The 21,932-nt window shown below is 39.0% G+C and overlaps 1 protein-coding gene across 1 annotated transcript in view; it reads left to right on the forward strand.

Annotated features, from left to right (window-relative positions):
* The window catches only part of hcn2b (hyperpolarization activated cyclic nucleotide-gated potassium channel 2b), a 114,851-nt gene that overhangs the window by 70,977 nt on the left and 21,942 nt on the right, over window positions 1-21,932 (forward strand). Inside the window, exon 6 of the mRNA XM_062039255.1 lies at window positions 20,507-20,653. Coding sequence (XP_061895239.1) covers window positions 20,507-20,653 — 147 coding nt within the window. The remainder of the gene's footprint in view (window positions 1-20,506; window positions 20,654-21,932) is intronic.

The raw sequence follows: 21,932 nt of genomic DNA on the forward strand, positions 1-21,932 counted from the left end.
AGTATTTCAATGGTTGGATTCTGCGCTGTTGCATGATATACGGTACTAGGTACTATGGTAATCTGTGTGGGTGGGGAGCTTTTCCACAGCGTGTCAGCCTGAAATTCAGGTGTCAGGGACAGACGCGGAAGGAGATTTTTACAACAAAGTTTTAAAGCTTAGTGATATATCAGATGTATCAGATAGTAGGTGTGGTTTTTTTTTACCCTTTACGTTCATATTTCGCTGTGTTTGTTGCATTTTGCTTGATTGCAAAATGTCGATCGAGAGGGCATGTGGTGTGGGGAGTGTGGGGTTGTGTGATGTTCAAATGTCAATATTCAGTGTTTTATCGTTCATAGTTAATGTTGTAAATCCCACATTCTTTATTTTCGTGTACATTCTGGGTGTCTCATTCAGTAAAAAAAGAAGAAAAATGCCATTCCGTTTTTTAAGGCGGTCTGTCATAACGTTTTTAGCATTCAGACATTATTGTGAGGTTTTGTATTAGTGTTCCTAAAAATAGATATACCGGCCCCCCCAGACACATTTTTTTCTCTAAATCTCTAAAATAATTGCCCAGGCCTGGTCTAGAAGGTTAAACCCGCACCACCTGCAGTGAGCGAACTCGTCCTAAAGATGGCACCATCGCACAAACAATAACACACCTTTTCAGTGTCTCTCTGTGTTTTATGAAAACTATTTGTTGAATACAAGACATTATAGCCATTAACAAAGAAAAATCCATAAATTTGCCGCACCATTTTTATAAGCCGCAGGGTTCAAAGCGGAGAAAAAGTAGTCTGGAATATACGGTAATTTCTGTTCTAAACAAACCTTTGCACGATACTTTAATTTTTGGAGTTCCCTCTGTATTTTGGTATGTTGAGCCAAATTTTCTGTTGTCTGACGCCAACTGTTTGCATTTTAGTTCAACTTTTCAGCATTCGCACGCAATTTCTTTCAAGGTGAATTCATGGCTACACTTTTTGCTATTCAAGCATGCTGGTTATCCAGGGAAGTGTACTATTGATTAAAAGAATTGACATTTGGGAAATACAGCAAGACTGCACACGTATAGGTGTCCCCAGTTGACTAATCGTTAGTGTGACTTCACAGCCTCGGGGTCAGACAGCTGAGCGGCAAAGACAATGGTTGTCGTCTTTTCGTCACTTGGAGGTGTCTTCATCATGTCTTCCTCCATACATTTGTCCTCAATCCTCCATCCCTATACCTCGTCTCTTGTCAATTCACCCTTGAGTGTGCAGCCATCTGCCAGCGGACATCTCACATGGACACTGGCTATTATGTAACCCCCCCCCCCCAAGGGTGCACTGGAGTGGTGTGTTCAAATCACTAAGGGGGGAAAGAACATGTGACCACGTGACCCCTCACCCCCCCCTCTCTCCCCTATAAGTGATGAGGACACATTGACTACTAGACCTTGACACACAAGGAGTTCACTTAATATCCCGGATTATCACTGAGGCCTGACCAAGACCACCAGGGTCAGAGTCACCTCTGATGCTTTTTTCTCAAATAGTGTCTATGTTGTAAATACCTCCCTCTATTACTACTAATACTAATACTTAGGGCTGGGCGATATGGACGAAAAAGTACACTATATTGCCAAACCTGCCTTGACTCACATATGAACTTGAAGTGCCATCCCATTCCTAACCCATAGGGTTCAATATGATGTCGGTCCACCTTTTGCAGCTATTACAGCTTCAACTCTTCTGGGAAGGCTGTCCACAAGGTTGCGGAGTGTGTCTATAGGAATTTTCCACCATTCTTCCAAAAGCGCATTGGTGAGGTCACACACTGATGTTGGTCGAGAAGGCCTGGCTCTCAGTCTCCGTTCTAATTCAGCCCAAAGGCGTTCTGTCGGGTTCAGGTCAGGACTCTGTGCAGGCCAGTCAAGTTGATCCACACCAGACTCTGTCATCCATGTCTTTATGGACCTTGCTTTGTTCACTGGTGCACAGTCATGTTGGAAGAGGAAGGGGCCCGCTACAAACTGTTCCCACAAGGTTGGGAGCATGGAATTGTCCAAAATGTTTTGGTATCCTGGAGCAGTGACGTGCAGTCAGGGGAGGCAGGTGAGGCGGGGCCTCACGTGCCATCATTGAAAGAAAAAAAAATGTAAAAAGAAAAATTTTTTATTAAATTGTCATATGTATCCAGTGATTATACTATAAAGTTATTTTCCATTTAACTTCACCAGTTTTAGATTATTTTTATTCAAAATCGCTGAATTTTCACATTTGCCGTTCAAATACTGAGAAGAGACGGTGCGGTGATCAGCAGCCAGTTGAGGCACGTCACTGCGTTGTGCCTCAACATGGATTGCGGACTCGGCTAACTGCTGGCCTGCTGTGCAGTGAGACCGTATTGCTATATGAGTTATATTATGCATTTCCATAGTTTAGTTAGCTGAGGTATATAATGTACAGTGTGTTTTGTCAACAACTGTATGTGTGTAACGTATTTCTTGGGCTGAGCAATCATAAAACGGCTGCGAAGACGCACTGGCTGAGGCTCGCAGTAATCCCGCCTCCAACACGAACATTATTGTTTTTGCACTTTTTGGCTTCTTATTAAATAACTGTTTTAAATAGATTCAATCTTGCACGTGGAAAGTTTAAGTGTGGGCTTTAGTTGATATAACACTCCCGTCAGGGGGTGCATTCTACCACAGGGGTGCATTAATCCAGCACAACAGTGCCGCATGGACTTCATTTATAAGTAAAGGTAAGACCATAATAAAGTTTTTTTTATTAAATGTGCTTTTTTGTGTGCTACAGTTTGTATGTGTAAAGTTAAAGTTAAGTTAAAGTACCAATGATTGTCACACACACACTAGGTGTAATGAAATTTGTCCTCTGCATTTGACCCATCCCCTTGATCACCCCCTGGGAGGTGAGGGGAGCAGTGGGCAGCAGCGGCGCCGCGCCCGGGAATCATTTTTGGTGATTTAACCCCCAATTCCAACCCTTGATGCTGAGTGCCAAGCAGGGAAGAATGCTGGTATGAGCTTTTAAACATAACCCGTTAACTGCTGCCAATCAAATGGTGAATAAGATACTCTTTAGCAGAGGTGTCAAACGTATGGCCCGAGGGCCGGATCAGGCCCGCAAACAGGTTTTATCCGGCCCGCGGGATGAGTTTGCTAAGTATAAAAAATAACCTGAAATTTTTGAATGAAAGTAACAGCTGTTCTAAATGTGTCCACTGGATGTCGCAATAGCAATTCTTTGTATCTTTGTAGATGATGCTACATATGTACAAAATAAACCACATGATGTTAGTACATCAGTCGAGGAAAATTATCAAACTACATAAATAACAACATGTAATTTGATTTTGATATTATTTTTTTTATCTTGATAGATTGAAAAGGAACACCAATGAGTTGACTGATGAACATTATCACATAATATATTCGGAAAATATAAATAACGACAAATTAACCGTAACATGTAAGTGTAAAAAAAACCCCAACAACATTATGATTTGTACATTTTCAGAATGCGCTTGTTCTATTTTTTAGCAAAGAAAACAATATGAAGTTGTCTTTATTTTTAAGTTATCGTGAAGTAATTTTATCAGTCCGGCCCACTTGGGAATAGATTTTTCTCCATGTGGCCCCCGATCTAAAATGAGTTTGACACCCCTGCTCTTTAGGGTTCATATGTTTGTAAATCTGACTGTGATGAAGTCAGTGCCTCACCAGCCATGAACCTCACCGCACGTCACTGTCCTGGAGCATTCAAAGTTCCTTTCACTGGAACTAAAGGGCCAAGCCCAACTCCTGAAAAACAACCCCACATCATAATTCCTCCTCCACCAAATTTGACACTCGGCACAATGCAGTCCGAAATGTAGCGTTCTCCTGGCAACCTCCAAACCCAGACTGGTCCATCAGATTGCCAGATGGAAAAGCGTGATTCATCAGTCCAGAGAAGGCGTCTCCTCTGCCTAGAGTACAGTGGCGACGTGGGGCAGTGGTGTAAACACCACTGCCCCACGCTATGCATTGGACTTGGTGATGTATACCTTAGATGCAGCTGTTCAGCCATGGAAACCTATTCCATAAAGCTCTTTGCGTACTGTACGTGGGTTAATTGGAAGGTCAAATGAAGCTTGGAGCTTTGTAGCAAAAAGTCTTTGCACTATGCGCTTCAGCATCCGCTGACCCCTCTCTGTCAGTTTACGTGGCCTACCACTTGGTGGCTGAGTTGCTGTTGTTCCCAAACGCTTCCATTTTCTTATAATAAAGCCGACAGTTGACTTTGGAATATTGAGGAGTGAGGAAATTTCACGACTGGATTTGTTGCACAGGTGGCATCCTATGACAGTTCCACGCTGGAAATCACTGAGAGCGGCCCATTCTTTCACAAATGTTTGTAGAAACAGTCTCCATGCCTAAGTGCTTGATTTTATACACCTGTGGCCGGGCCAAGTGATTAGGACACCTGATTCTGATCATTTGGGTGGGTGGCCAAATACTTTTGGCAATATAGTGTATACCTCGATATATTTTTACTTAAACTCGATATTCGATATATATCTCGATATATTTTTCGGTGAAAGTATACATATAAAGATATTCATTTTTCAACGATATTCAGTGAAATTGAAGTGAATGACAACTGTACTATAAACAGTCAGTGGCACTTTTTATTAAGTATCAAGATGGGTATTAACAGCACAGAAAATAAACAGTTTAAGTAGCTCAGAATTACGCAACATAAATAAAATAGAAAAATGTTCTTTCTACTTAAAATAAATAACATAGCTGTGCAAATAATACAAAATGTGTCAAACTCAGATAAAAAAAATACATTTGCAGGCAGGCACTTTTTTAATTCCCTTCCTGGTTCGATGACCCGCCCTATCTTGCCTCTGATTGGCCTGTCCCTAACCAATCGTGACTCATCATAGTAAACAACCAATCATGGATGTTCTTATACGTGCAAGGACGTCTTGGTAGGAGGAAGGGGAGGGGTTTAGTAGCCCATGGAGGGGTAGCAGGGGAGAACAAGGAACACAACAAATAAACGGCGTTTGGTAATTTTAACGTGAAATAAATTAGATCGATATTACGATATTTTCTTAATTCATATCTTGTTTAAAAATATATCGATACATCTTACAAACTCCATATATCGCCCAGCCCTACTACTACTAATTGTATTCTTATGAGAAAAATCATAGAATCTGATAAAAATGGTATTATAGGTAAAACAATTATATTTAACCCAAAGCTTTTAACTTCCTATCCCAAACTTAAAGGGGAACTGCACTTTTTTTTAATGTATTTTGCCTATCATTCACCATCCTTATTTAACACTGTAGAGGGGGGCGTGGCCTGTGGACCTGCAGCAAAGCGGAGTGTGCCAGGACCGGCTTCGAGATCAGCGACAGGTGCCTAGATGGCCCATCTGGGCCTGCTTATCTAATCACCTGTCGCTCTGTTAAAAGGCAGCAGCCGGGAAGGAGAGAAGAGTTGGAGTTGGAGCACGAGCGAGAGCGAGAAAGACAAGCCTAAAAGACAATTGCTGGAAAGCACACGAAAGACAATTTATTGCAAAATAAACCAGTGTTCAAACCCTGAAAAGGAGCGGTCATGTCAGTGTTTGGTGGTCCAGAGAACCCGGAGGGAAGATACTTCCACAAAGACATAAACATATGTTTTTCTATTTTTTATGCATTCTAACTCGTAAAATACGACAAGTATGAAGTGGCTAACAGTGCAGCTAAGGGAGCACACCATTGCGCCACTAAAGCAATCTAAAAAAAATATCCAAAAACCGCAAACAATACTAAGTTTATATGTAGTGACCTGAATATTAACCGAGTGTTATCAATATTGGTATTGTAGCGCAAACAAATTTTAACGTCACCATGATCCCAGAGAGCTAACTAGCTTATGCAGCTATGGTGTTGACATATTGAGCCAGTCCTTGTTTTGTTTTTCCTTTTGTTATCGTCAATAGTGCTGTGTGTGTGAGTTTGTGTGTTCTTGTATTTCTACCCTTCTTGAGACATCAACAAGGAAAAGTACCGTCCATATGAGGACCGGTTAGGACCGAAATCATGGTCCTAATATGGAAAACCATTGCATCTAATAGAGAATGTCTCATTTGTACCCCTGGTGGTGAAATCGATCAAAATTAGGGTGGTCCCAAAAAGGAGGGATTTTTCAAAATTGACTGTCAGTTTTAAAAGTGCTCCCCCTCTGGCCAACATATGAAATAACAAGTTGTTTGTAAAAATTTGAAGTGCTCCCTCTTTTGCCAACATATGTAATAACAAGTGTGTGTAAGAAATTGAAATGTGCCCCCTTTGGCCAGAATTATTATTATTTTTAAATACAATAAATATGTATATAGAGACATATTGTAATAACTTGAAGTAAATAATGAAGGTTAAAAACCAATTACAAACTAAAAAAATAAAATAAAAAAATACAAATTAACTAAAACAGTCTTTTTCTCACAATGTGTCGACTTTTTTCCTATGAAATTGGGAACAATTTCTCACATTCTTTCTGTTTCTGTAATCTTGCAATATTTTCTCGTAAAATTATTACTTTTTTGTGTAAAATTATTACTTTTTTAATGCAAAAAGGTGACATTTGTCAGATAAAATTCTGACTTTTATCACAATGTTGCCAATTATTTTTGTTGTTCTTGTAAAATAGTGACGTTTTTTAAAGTAAAATTATGATTTTTGTCACAAGTGAAATTCTGATGATTATAATATTGCCAAAATGTTAAAGTTTTCTTATAAAACTGTGAATTTTGTTGGGTAAAATTACGACTCTTTTCATAAAATTGCCAAAATGTTAAGCTTTTCTTGTAAAATTGCGACTGTTATTGAGTAAAATTCCAACTTTTATCATAATATTGCACAAATGTTCAGTTTTTCTTGTAAATATTTGACGACTTTTATTATAATACTGCCACAATTCTAAGTTCTAAGTTGCCATAAATTGAGAAGTTGGTCAACTTTGACATTCAACTTAGACCCGGGAATGGCAAGAAAGACACAAAAAAACGCTTGTTTGCGGCCACCTTTTTTCTTTCTTTTTAACCTCTGGGCGGATTATGATGAATTCCTCATCTAAACAAGAAGATATGAACATATAATCAGTCAACATCCCAGTGAGATCAGACATTGTACAGTAAGTGATTGTTTTAATATGTACGTAGTTTATATTTCTTGTTTAGCACTTAGCAAGAGTTCTGCATGATGCTTAGTGTTTCACTAAAGATGAATATGTTTAGCACACAGCTTCTAAAACGTGTAGCTCATCCTCCTTATATTCAGGCTCAAAAAAATATAAGGTTCTGGATCATCATTTGTCCCAAAGTAGTCTTTGATGGCTCTCATGAAGTCTGTCATGATTAGTGTTGTTGTTAAAGGGAAAAGTAAATGTTGTGATGCATCTGTCAAACTAATACACCGCCATATGCTTAAAATGCGCAAAATACGTACACTACCGTTCAAAAGTTTGGGGTCACATTGAAATGTCCTTATTTTTGAAGGAAAAGCACTGTACTTCTCAATGAAGATAACTTTAAACTAGTCTTAACTTTAAAGAAATACACTCTATACATTGCTAATGTGGTAAATGACTATTCTAGCTGCAAATGTCTGGTTTTTAGTGCAATATCTACATAGGTGTATAGAGGCCCATTTCCAGCAACTATCACTCCAGTGTTCTAATGGTACAATGTGTTTGCTCATTGGCTCAGAAGGCTAATTGATGATTAGAAAACCCTTGTGCAATCATGTTCACACATCTGAAAACAGTTTAGCTCGTTACAGAAGCTACAAATCTGACCTTCCTTTGAGCAGATTGAGTTTCTGGAGCATCACATTTGTGGGGTCAATTAAACGCTCAAAATGGCCAGAAAAAGAGAACTTTCATCTGAAACTCGACAGTCTATTCTTGTTCTTAGAAATGAAGGCTATTCCACAAAATTGTTTGGGTGACCCCAAACCTTTGAACGGTAGTGTAAATATTACATGTTATTATGAATGTGCCTGTTACTACATTGCATATATACTTACAGCGTGTATATAAAATGTTTTGGGGATTTACAGAGCGCTTTATAGGCGGAAAATAGCGAATCCCATTGGGTCCATTGTGGGCTTACTTTTGCTACTGTTTATTTACGATTTAGAATAAATAAAAAGAAAAATGTGTGTTATTGTCTTACACAAGGATTGTGAATGGTTCCCCTTAAACCGCAATATAAACCCAAACACTTTATACTAAACAATGGATACTAATTCAAACCTCTCACCCTAATCCCAATCCTAAATTCTAACCATCATTTTAACTCTAAATGCTGACCGTCACCTACACCTCAAACCAAATTAAATATCCTAATCCCTAAATCTTAAACCTACCATAAACCCTGACCCGAGGCTCAAGCCCACACTAAACTCAAACCCGGGCCAAGCTTGTATTGACACTCTTGGAGTAGGGTCTGACTTTTGAGTGACGTGGCCACTATAATCTCAGTCCTGTGCTGTGGGAATCACAACGTCAATAAAACGTCAACAACACAGGAAGTCTGCGGCAGCTCAGCTCAGCGAGCGGGATGTCATTTGGCTTAAATTGGGAGCGTCACACACCGCCTCCCCCGGGCTGCAAACACTTAATAGAGGCCGCCTCGTTTATCCCTCTGGAAACTTGGGAGAGAGGGTAAAGATCAAACATATTGCAAATAGTTACTGTGCGATATGTACACAAATCTATCCTGATATCATTATTTTTTTTATCCTGATAACGATACATATCATGATATAGTATTTTTTCTTAAAATTACATACATATGAAATGAATGCCAAATTGTCAGCCCTTTTTTCAACAGCGTATATACAAAACCCAAAACCAGTGGAGTTGGCACGCTGTGTAAATGGTAAATAAAAACAGAATACAATGATTTGCAAATCCTTTTCAACTTATATTCAATTGAATAGACTGCAAAGACAAGATATTTAATGTTCGAACTGAGAAACTAAATTTTTCCTTTTAACAACACTCCGTAAACGTTTGGGAACTGAGGAGACCAATTTTTTTAAAGCTTTTCAGGTGCAATTCTTTCCCATTCTTGCTTGATGTACAGCTTAAGTTGTTCAACAGTCCGGGGGTCTCCGTTGTGGTATTTTAGGCTTCATAATGCGCCACACATTTTCAATGGGAGACAGGTCTGGACTACAGGCAGGCCAGTCTAGTACATGCACTATTTTATTATGAAGTCACACTGTTGTAACACGTAGCTTAGCATTGTCTTGCTGAAATAAGCAGGGGTGTCTACGATAACGTTGCTTGGATGGCAACATATGTTGCTCCAAAACCTGTATGTACCTTTCAGAATTAATGGTGCCTTCACAGATGTGTAAGTTACCCATGCCTTGGGCACTAATACACCCCCATACCATCACAGATGCTGGCTTTTCAACTTTGTGCCTATAACAGTCCGGATGGTTCTTTTCCTCTTTGGTCCGGAGGACACCACGTCCACAGTTTCCAAAAACAATTTGAAATGTGGACTCGTCAGTCCACAGACCACTTTTCCACTTTGCATCAGTCCATCTTAGATGAGCTCGGGCCCAGCGAAGCCGGCGGCGTTTCTGGGTGTTGTTGATAAATGGCTTTCGCTTTGCATAGTAGAGTTTTAACTTGCACTTACAGATGTAGCGACCAACTGTAGTTACTGTCAGTGGTTTTCTGAAGTGTTCCTGAGCCCATGTGGTGATATCCTTTACACACTGATGTCGGTTTTTGATGCACTACCGCCTGAGTGATCGAAGGTCACGGTTATTGCCACTTATGAGCAGGGATTTCTCCAGATTCTCTGACCCTTTTGATGATATTACGGACCGTAGATGGTGAAATCCCTAAATTCCTTGCAATAGCTGGTTGAGAAATGTTGTTCTTAAACTGTTGGACAATTTGGTCACGCATTTGTTGACAAAGTGGTGACCCTCACCCCATCCTTGTTTGTGAATGACTGAGCATTTCATGGAAGCTGCTTTTATACCCAATCATGGCACCCACTTGTTCCCAATTAGCCTGTTCACCGGTGGGATGTTCCAAATAAGTGTTTGATGAGCATTCTTTAACTTTCTCTGTCTTTTTTGCCACTTGTGCCAGCTTTTTTGAAACATGTTGCAGGCACCAAATTCCAAATGAGCTAATATTTGCAAAAAATAACAAAGTTTTCCAGTTCGAACGTTAAGTATCTTGTCTTTGCAGTCTATTCAATTGAATATAAGTTGAAAAGGATTTGCAAATCATTGTATTCTGTTTTTATTTATGATTTACACAACGTGCCAACTTCACTGGTTTTGGGGTTTGTATGTAGAGTGGTGCCCCCCCTTCCTCTCACGCGAGATCCACTCAGGGATGGGGCCGTATGAATCTCTTCCCTACTGAAAATAAACATTTCTTTACATTATGGCTGTAGTTTGTGTGAAAGGTCACAGTTGTTGCAATATCCCTCTTTCGCTAGCTTCTGCGTGAAAGAGCAAAAATGCCGGATCTCCTATTCGGGCCTTGATGAATCAATTTTGTGGCTTGTCTGTGTGAAAGAAGCACACGTTTCAGAATTTAGGATGTGGCTCAGCAACAAGTAGAAAGCTGCAAAGAATATTTTATTTACAGCATTCGTGTCTTTCTCTGAATGCTGTCGGACAAGAGACGCTGTCCCTTGACCCTCTCCTTGGAAAATATCAGTCATGCAATTGACAGTTGATTCCACTGAGGGATGACTCACTCTGTGTGATACACAGTGAGAGTTACTGTAGGGCTGCCCTTGGAGTGAAACCATATAAATGTATACATTCTTCACCGTATATGGTAATTATTTGCTATTAGGGCTGCATCGCTTAGTCGTTATAATCGACAACATTAATGATACATTTGACAAATATTTTCTATTGTCGACAAGTTGCTTGATAACATTTTAATTAATACTGTAGGTCCACCAGGAATGCTAATGTTCATTTTCATTTCTTTAGGTCAGGGGTGTCAAACGTACGGCCCGCGAACAGGTTTTATCCAGCCCGCTGGATGAGTTTGTTAAGTATAAAAATAAGCCGAAATTTTTGAATGAAAGAAACTGCTGTTCTAAATGTGTCCACTAGATGTCACAATAGCAATTCTTTGTATTTTTGTAGATGATGCTCCACGCGTAAAAAACAAATAAACCACATGTTAGTGCACCAGTCGAGGAAAATGATCCAACTAGATAAATAATATTCTGTAATTTGATTTCTATATTATTTTTTTTTATCTTGATATAGATTGAAAATGAACACCAATGAGTTGACTGATGAACATTATCACGTAATTTATTCAGAAAGTATAAATAACGACAAAAAAAAAGATGGAATACTATTAAACGCAACATGTAAGTGTAAAAAAAAAAACCCAACAACATTGTGATTTGTACATATTCTTGTTCTATTTTTAAACAAAGAAAACAATCTGATGTTGTCTTTATTTTTAAGTTATCGTGCTGTGATTTTACCAGTCCGGCCCACTTGGGGGTAGATTTTTCTCCATGTGGCCCCCGATCTAGAATTAGTGTGACACACCTGCTTTAGGTAAATAATTTCAGCAAAAAAACCCAAAAAAAACCTTACAGTACTGGATAAAAAATACTTTTTGCAATAAATGTCATTTTTACAGGACATTTTGCACTTTAAGTCTGTTGATTTATTTTTCACTGTGGTAATTTACTTTTTGGAATAAAGTAAAACCATTAATTTCTCAATACTTTTTGTTCATTTTGGTGTAATTTAATTTATTATGCCAGGTTTTTAGAATGAGTTCAAATCAAGTTGTGGACTCAACGTCATATTGAAACGTGTGCAATAATCCTTTGACTAGTCGTCTAATCGAAAAATAATCGCTGACTAGTCGACTATTAAGATATTCATTAGTTGCAGCCCTATCTGCTACAGAGAGAAGGGGATTCATATAGTCCCATGCTCAAGGTTTACCTGACACATGGAACGTGATGAACGGCGTCTGTGGCTATATAAAATGGTGCTTTCCATCATTTCCAGCAGACTGCATTGCAAAATGATTAAACCATATGGGGCCATTTGAATCCCTTCCCTGCTCTATTATCAAACTCAATAGAAATTAACACTATTTCATCATTGTAAGTACAATAGTAAGGACATTTATTGTCATGTGAGTATGGAATAATTGAACAATTTGTGGTAAAAAGCGTGCTAAGATGTGTTTGTTTTGAATGCAGTTTGTCAATTCCGTGTCCCGCAAACATGACATATTGCAGGTCTGTCTCTTTTATTGGCACGTGCTTCCATACTGATTGTCTTGTAACATACATCCACGTGTCCTTAAGTGCCATTTAATTATTTACTTGTTCATTGTAGAACATGGGATAAGCACGGCTGTTCTTTTAGTCATAATGACTTTTTTTGGTATACCAAGAAGTACTATTTTGGTGCCGCAATTTATTCCACATGAATAAAACATACATAGGACCAGATTTGTTCTCTTGCAAGTCAAGTCAATAAATATTGAAATACTGTTTCCATGACAATAAAATGTAAGAGGAGGTTCAAGAAACAAAGTGGTTTATTTTTGAAGCGAGAGAAAAAGGGGCTTCAAACAGCCGCTTGACAAAAACAAATATGTTCAAAGTTTCTGAGCTATAACTTTTAACTAGAGATGTCCGATAATGGCTTTTTTGCCGATATCCCGATATTGTCCAACTCTTAATTACCGATTCCGATATATACAGTCGTGGAATTAACACATTATTATGCCTAATTTTGTTGTGATGCCCCGCTGGATGCATTAAACCAAACTTTTTCCACTCAGGGCTGCACACTGAGAAATCAAAGCAAGCGGGGGCCATTTATTTTAAAAACCAATACAATATATGTATAAAAAATATACATTTAGGCTTCCACTCAGGCTTGATCCCGGGGACCCAAAAGGGTTTTGGTCAAAAAAATATAAAAAATGTGTCATTATTCAGTATTATTATTTGTATTATTATTCAAGTTTTAAATCTCTCGATCAACATTAGGTCTATCTGTCAATATAACGTTTTCAAATATTTAAGTTGTATGCTCTTTTTGTCGAAGAAAACCATGTTTTTTTATGGAAAAAACACAAAATATGCAATATTTTCACCCAATAAAATTTTTAAGTGGAATATTTGAGATTATATAATAAATGGAGACTTAAAAAGGTCAATAACACCATTGATTTTAATTCATTATTATTTTTTTGAGCAATGACACTTAAAAACAAATCACACTAAAATGATTGGGGATCCAAAAGGGTCCTACTCATTAAAGTGTTACAAAATAAATTATAATTTTTTTTACTGTTTAAATTTAACACAATAGTCTCGAGATCAACTTCAGATATATCCGTATAGCATAAGTTTTATTGTTGTTTATGTTTTTTGTTTGTTCGTTTTAGGCCCTTCTTTTAAAAAAACAGCTCCGTTTTTTTATATGGCAAACACAAAATATGCAACATTTGCCCCAAAAAATATCTCAAAGTGGAATATTTAATGTGATGTAATTGGAGCCTTGAATAGGTCAATAATTCATAATGACATTGATTTTGATTCATTATTATTTTTTAAAGAAAGAAACAGCCTGCATGGCAGCTTTGTGTTATTAGAGTAAACATTGCAACATGTAAGGGGGTAGCAAGAGGTGTATATTGTAGCGTCCCGGAAGAGTTAGTGCTGCAAGGGGTTCTGGGTATTTGTTCTGTTGTGTTTATGTTGTGTTACGATGCGGATGTTCTCCCGAAATGTGTTTGTCATTCTTGTTTGGTGTGGGTTCACAGTGTGGCGCATATTTGTAACAGTGTTAAAGTTGTTTCTACGGCTACCCTCAGTGTGACCTGTATGGCTTTTGATCAAGTATGCCTTGCATTCACTTGTGTGTGTGAAAAGTCGTAGGTATTATGTGACTGGGCCGGCATGCAAAGGCAGTGCCTTTAAGGTTTATTGGCGCTCTGTACTTCTCCCTATGTCAGCTGTGTTTTAAAAAGTAATACATTTTACTTTTTAAAACCGATACCTATAATTTCCGAATCGATACCGATAATTTCTGATATTACATTTTATTTTATTTTATTTTATTTTATTTTTATTTTTATTTTATTTTTTTTTCAATAATGTCCTGCCCAGCTTCTCGGGCAAATCATATAGCAGATGTAGATGCCCATATCGGCTGTTCAGATTTACTTTACAAAAGAGAAGTGTAGGATACTTCTCTTGTTGCCTTACTTGTATTTTGACTTCATTAAATGTATTTATATTACATTTTAAAGCATTTATCGGCCGATAATATCGGCAGTCCGATATTATCGGACATCTCTACTTTTAACAATGTTTAAAAATGAAATGGATCGATCAGGGAAGTGTTGCATTGGACTTCAGACTGGAGAGGCGCAGCAGCTTGAGAAAAATAAGGGGCAAAAGTATTATTCAAACATGCTAAGCAAACTCTAGCTATATAAGAGGCAAAATCAGCTGAGTCGAGGGGAGTGTTGGAAAACAGGGTACGGCAGCTTGATACAAATGAAGAAAAACATTTTTAAAAACTTAAATTAAAGTTATAAAGACAAACATTAAAACCAGATGTTAAAGCCAAAATGTATCTTCGAAAAAAAAATAATGTAATAGAAATATTGCCAGAAGACTTCAAGAGGAGCACAACAGCTAAATAAAAATTAGGAGCAATATTTTGTAACTTGCCAATCTTTAGATATGTTAAAGCAGGGGTCCCCGAATGCAGCCCGTGGGAAGTCTCAAGTTCATTTTTTCATGTGTCCTACCGCTTCCATGTTAGCTACCTCTCTTTGTTTATAATGTCTATTTTCTGCTGGATCTACTCTCTATTTTATATTACCCTTTTTTTTTGTTTTTGTTTGCTGCAGCTGTTACATATACTGTAATACCATGTCCAACTCATTTTAGCCCTGTGGGCTATTAAAATCATGACATTAAAAGTAAAAAAATAAAGACAACTTCAGATTGTTTTCTTTGTCTTACTTTGGCCAAAAATAGAACAAACACATTCTGAAAATATTACAATAAAAGTAAAGAAAAAAATACCCGGCAGCGGTAAAGTTTAGATCAGTGGTCCCCAAACTACCTCCAGCCAGCGTCCAAAATCCGACCCGCGGGAAGTCTCAAGTTTTTTTTTTTAACTTGTCCTTTCTAATCTATTTTCTACCGCTTGTTACTCTCGGTGTCTCCTAGCCGCTCAGGCAAATCATATTGTCTAAAAATGCATGCAAGTACGCGCTCTTTTAGTCAGTGTGTGAGTATATATACAGTTGTGGTCAAAAGTTTACATACACTTGTAAAGATCATTATGTCATGGCTGTCTTGAGTTTCCAATAATTTCTACAACTTTTAGTGATAGAGTGATTGGAGCACATACTTGTTGGTCACAAAAACATTCGTGAAGTTTGGTTCTTTTATGAATTTTTTATGGGTCTACTGAAAATGTGACCAAATCTGCTGGGTCAAAAGTATACATACAGCAATGTTAATATTTGGTTACATGTCCCTTGGCAAGTTTCACTGCAATAAGGCACTTTCGGTAGCCATCCACAAGCTTCTGGTTGAATTTTTGACCACTCCACTTGACAAAATTGGTGCAATTCAGCTAAATTTGTTGGTTTTCTGACATGGACTTGTTTCTTCAGCATTGTCCACACCTTTAGGTCAGGACTTTGGGAAGGCCATTCTAAAACCTTAATTCTAGCCTGATTTAGCCATTCCTTTACCACTTTTGACGTGTGTTTGGGGTCATTGTCCTGTTGGAACACCCAACTGCGCCCAAGACCCAACCTCCGGGCTGATGATTTTAGGTTGTCCTGAAGAATTTGGAGGTAATCCTCCTTTTTCATTGTCCCATTTACTCTCTGTAAAGCACCAGTTCCATCGGCAGCAAAACAGGCCCAGAGCATAATACTACCACCACCATGCTTGACGGTAGGCCTGGTGTTCCTGGGATTAAAGACCTCACCTTTTCTCCTCCAAACATATTGCTGGGTATTGTGGCCAAACAGCTCAATTTTTGTTTCATCTGACCACTGAACTTTCTTCCAGAATGTCTTATCTTTGTCCATGTGATGTCGGATGAAACAAAAAAAGAACCAAACTTTATGAATGTTTTTTGTGACCAACAAGTATGTGCTCCATTCACTCTATCACAAAAAATAAGAGTTGTAGAAATTATTGGAAACTCAAGCCAGCCATGATTATATGTTCTTTACAAGTGTATGTACATTTTTTTTACCATGACTGTATATTTATATAAACACACACACACACAGCCCAGACCCCGGCCAATTTTTTTTAACCCAATGCGGCCCCCCGAGTCAAAAAGTTTGGGGACCCCTGTGTTAAAGCTATGGATTGATTTTTAAATGGAGTCTTATGGGGAAGGAGTGTGGCTAGTGGATTCATTCAATGGAGATGCAGCAGCTTGAGAAAGATAATAATAAAATATTTCCAGCTAAGCAAATTTCCGCTATGTTAAAAGCAAAGTGGATCAAGTTCTCCTGGGAAGTGTTGCCATGAGCAAGACCACATTAGAGGTGCAAATTCTTAAAAAAAAACAAGAAAAAAAAACAAACTTTAACTATGTTCAAGGCAAAACTGATTTATCAGGGAAGTGCTGGGCAGGCGCAGATCAGGAAAATAAATTGTGAAAATATATTTTCATTCCTGCTAAGATAAATGGAGCCATAATGTATCCATACATAGAGTGTGTGGGTGGACTTCACAGGATGCACAGCAGTTTGTCCAAAACAAGGGACAATTGTTTGCAAAACCTGCTAAGCTAACTTTAGCTGTGTTTAAAGTGACAATGTGTCTGTTTTTGAACAGACACATTTCCTCTGGGACTATTTTTGTGTGCGTGCAGACAGCTGTGATTGACAAGCCTGAATGCCACTTTTTTCCTCAAGCTGATGAGCAATTTTTATAAATATAATTAGTAGAAATGTCTGATATTATCGGCCGATAAATGCTTTAAAATGTAATATCGGAAATTATCGGTATCGTTTTTTTTTTTTATCGGTATCGTTTTTTAAAATTTTTTGATAAATCAACATAAACTATAAACGGACTATAAACCCCGACCACAGACCTGTGACAGTGACACCGCTCTGCTGAACAGCCTGAACGAGTTCTTTGGACGCTTTGAGGCACAAAACAGCACGCCTGCACGGAAGACTCCACCCCCTCCGGATGACCAGGTGCTGTCCCTGTCTTCGGCCAGCGTGAGGCGTTCCCTCTCCAGAGTCAACGCACGCAAAGCTGGAGGCCCGGACAACATACCTGGTCGTGTGCTGAGAGACTGTGCAGCGGAGCTCACAGATGTCTTCACGGACATCTTCAACACCTCCCTGAGCCAAGCTGCTGTTCCCACGTGCCTCAAAGCCTCCACCATCATCCCGGTTCCCAAGAAGGCTTCCCCATCCAGCTACAACGATTACCGTCCCGTTGCACTGACGCCCATCATCACGAAGTGCTTCGAACGGCTAGTCTTGCAGCACATCAAGTCCATCCTCCCCCCCACCCTGGACCCCTACCAGTTTGCATATCGGGCCAACAGATCGACCGATGATGCAATCTCCACAGCCCTCCACTCAGCTCTCACCCACCTGGACACTAAAGACTCCTACGCCAGGATGCTGTTCATAGACTTCAGTTCAGCATTTAACACCATCATCCCACAGCAGCTGATTCACAAACTGGACCGGCTGGGGCTGAACACGTCGCTGTGCAACTGGCTGCTGGACTTCCTGACTGGGAGACCACAGGCAGTCCGGGTCGGCAGGTACACATCCAGCACCATCATCATGAACACAGGGGCCCCTCAAGGATGTGTGCTGAGCCCCCTTCTCTTCACCCTGCTGACCCACGACTGCACGCCGAAGCACAGCACCAACCTCTTCGTCAAGTTTGCGGACGACACAACTGTGGTAGGTCTCATCCACAATAACGATGAGACCAGCTACAGAGACGAGGTGAGCCAACTGGCCACATGGTGCGGTGACAACAATCTCTCTCTCAATATAGAGAAAACAAGGGAGATTGTTGTGGACTTCAGGAGAGCGCACACCCAGCACCCTCCTCTGACCATCAACGGTGTGGTGGTGGAGAGAGTGAGCAGCACCAAATTCCTGGGTGTGCACATCACAGATGACCTCTCCTGGAAAACCAACACTGCATCACTGGCCAAGAGGGCTCAACAGCGCCTCTACTTCCTCCGCAAACTGCGAAGAGCAAAAGCCTCAGCCTCCATCATGCACTCCTTCTACCGGGGCGTCATCGAGAGCATCCTGACCAGCTGCATAACTGTGTGGTACGGAGGCTGCACGGCGTCCTGCCGCAGGACGCTGCAGCGCACAGTTAGGGCAGCTGAGAAGATCGTCGGTGCCCCCCTCCCCTCCCTCCAGGACATTTACAACACACGCCTGTCACGCAAAGCACTCCGCGTGGCAGGCGACATCACACACCCCTCACACGGCTTCTTCAGACTGCTGCCATCCGGCAGACGACTGAGAAGCCTCCGAGCTCGAAGCTGTAGGCTGAGAGACAGCTTCATCCATCAGGCTGTCAGGAAGCTGAACTCTCTCCCGGCCCCCCCCCCCCTTCTCACTCTGCCCTGCAATCTGATCTGAACTGAACTGTGAACTGAGACACTACACCCCACCCCCCCCCCCCCCCCACTCACCCACACACACACACACACACACACACACACACACTCACACACCATCTATCACTTAGCCACTTTACTCCGGACTCAAAATGCTGCTAACTGTTTTAACTGTTTACACTGTTTACATTGCACTTTGCACTCCCATCTGAATACTTAGATAGATATTATAGATATTCTGGTAATATCTTCTTCCCCTGTATATTTTTCCCCCCCCTCATGCGACTGTTTAAATTGTTGTCTTTTTTATTTTTCTTTTACACTTTATATTTATAGACACCGTGGATGTGAGAGGAACGCAATTTCGTCCACCTGTATGTCCTGTACAAACAGTTGTTTGACAATAAAGCTGACTTTGACTTGACTTTGACTTTGACTAAAAAACACAAGATACACTTACAATTAGTACACTAACCCAAAAAACCTCCCTCCCCCATTTACACTCATTCACACAAAGGGGTTGTTTCTTTCTGTTATTAATATTCTGGTTCCTACATTATATATCAATATATATCAATACAGTCTGCAAGGGATACAGTCCGTAAGCACACATGATTGTGGGTGCTGCTGGTCCACTAATAGTACTAACCTTTAACAGTTAATTTTACTAATTTTCATTAATTACTAGTTTCTATGTACCGTATTTTTCAGAGTATAAGTCGCACCTGCCGAAAATGCATAATAAAGAAGGAAAAAAACATATATAAGTCGCATTTTTTGGGGACATTTATTTGATCAAATAAATGTCCCCAAATAGACATGTCCCCAAATTGCCTTTCAAATAGACATTTGAAAGGCAATTTAAAATAAATAAAGAATAGTGAACAACAGGCTGAATAAGTGTACGTTATATGACGCATAAATAACCAACTGAGAACGTGCCTGGTATGTTAACATAACATATTATGGTAAGAGTCATTCAAATAACTATAACATATAGAACATACTATACGTTTACCAAACAATCTGTCACTCCTAATTGCTAAATCCCATGAAATCTTATACGTCTAGTCTCTTACGTGAATGAGCTGAATAATATTATTTGATATTTTACAGTAATGTGTTAATAATTTCACACATAAGTCGCTCCTCAGTATAAGTCGCACCCCCGGCCAAACTATGAAAAAAAACTGCGACTTGTAGTCCGAAAAATACGGTAACTGTTTTTATATTGTTTTACTTTCTTTTTTATTCAAGAAAATGTTTTTAAATTTATATATCTTATTTTATTTTATAATTTAAAAAAAAAAAGACCTTATCTTTACCATACCTGGTTGTCCAAATTAGGCATAATAATGTGTTAATTCCACAACTGTATACATCGGTATCGGTTGATATCGGTATCGGTAATTAAGAGTTGGACAATATCGGAATATCGGATATCAGCAAAAAGACATTATCGGACATCCCTAATAATTAGTAATTGTGAAAAATACAGACATTTAAAAAAATAAAAAAAAGGTTCTGTTCAACCACTAATGGTAACATAAGCAAGCCGGTGGTGTTCTTGTTATATTTTTTTGCTTTTGAAATGTAACTTTTTAGCAGCAGAAAGACTCACAGCAGACAATCTTTCAGTTCACTGCTTGGAGGTCTAAACGGGTCACGGGGTGTCTTCTTTTTTTTCTTTCTTTTCCCTTCATCACTTTCAGATGTATTTTTACCTCCACTCATCGGCAGACATGTGACACAGGCGTCCTGTAAAAGTGTGCTCACCCCGTCTCGTCTTCCTCCGTGTCTTCCTCAGTACAAACAAGTGGAGCAGTACATGTCCTTCCACAAGCTGCCTGCAGACTTCCGCCAGAAGATCCACGACTACTATGAGCACAGATACCAAGGCAAGATGTTTGATGAGGAGAGCATCCTGGAGGAGCTTAATGAGCCTCTGCGAGAGGTACTAACACACACACACACACACACACACACACACACACACACACACACACACACACACACACACACACACACACACACACACACACACACACACACACACACACACACACACACACACACATTCTTGTATTTGTTACCTTCTTGAGACCTCCGAACAATGCCTACCCTTTCTAGATATATAAAGATTTGTATTTACAACATGAATAATGTATACATACTATGCAAATGTAAAAAAAAGCCTGTTGTGAAAAATGAGTTGGAATTTCGCAAGAAAAAGGTCACAATTTCACGAGAAAAAATGTGAATTTTGGAAGTATTATAATAAAAGTCGTCATTTTAGGTAAAAATTTGACAAGAAAAACTGATCATTTGTGCGATATTATGATAAAAGTTGGAATTTTACTCAATAACAGTCACAATTTTACAAGAAAAGCTTAAAGTTTTGGCAATTACATGAAAAGAGTTGTAATTTTACTCGACGAAAGTCACAATTTTATAAGAAAACTTTAACATTTTGGCAATATTATAATAATCATCAGAATTTTACAAATTATGACAAACGTCATAATTTTACTCAAAAAATGTCACTATTTTAACAAAAAAAATGGCATTGTTGTGTCTGAATTTTATATGACAAAGGTCACCATTTTGCATTAAAAAATAATACTTTTACACAAGAATATTGCAATATTACAGAAACAGAAAGAATATGAAAATGTTTTCCCAATTTTATAAGAAAAAAGTCGACACATTGTGAGAAAAAAACTGCTTTTAGTTCATTTATTATGTTATTTTTTATTTAATTCAAGTTATTATAGTATGTCTCTATACACATATTTATTTTTTTATTCATTTTGGCCAAAGGGGGCACATTTAAATTTGAATGTGTGTGTGAATGGGTGAATGTGGAAATACTGTCAAAGCGCTTTGAGTACCTTGAAGGTAGAAAAGCGCTATACAAGTATAACCCATTTATCATTTATCATTTATTACACACACTTGTTATTACATATGTTGGCAAGAGGGGGAGCACTTCAAATTGTTACACTCACTTGTTATTTCATATGTTGACCAGAGGGGGAGCACTTTTAAAACCGACACACGGTCAATTTGAAAAATCCCTCCTTTTTGGGACCACCCTAATTTTGATAGATTTCACCACCAGGGGTGCAAATGAGACATTCTCTATTAGATGCAATGGTTTTCCGTATTGGGACCATGATTTATGTCCTAACTTGTTCACCGGTCCTCATATGGAAGGTCCTTTTCCTTGTTTA

Source organism: Entelurus aequoreus, linkage group LG27, assembly GCF_033978785.1.
Source record: "Entelurus aequoreus isolate RoL-2023_Sb linkage group LG27, RoL_Eaeq_v1.1, whole genome shotgun sequence".
Taxonomy (NCBI): domain Eukaryota; kingdom Metazoa; phylum Chordata; class Actinopteri; order Syngnathiformes; family Syngnathidae; genus Entelurus; species Entelurus aequoreus.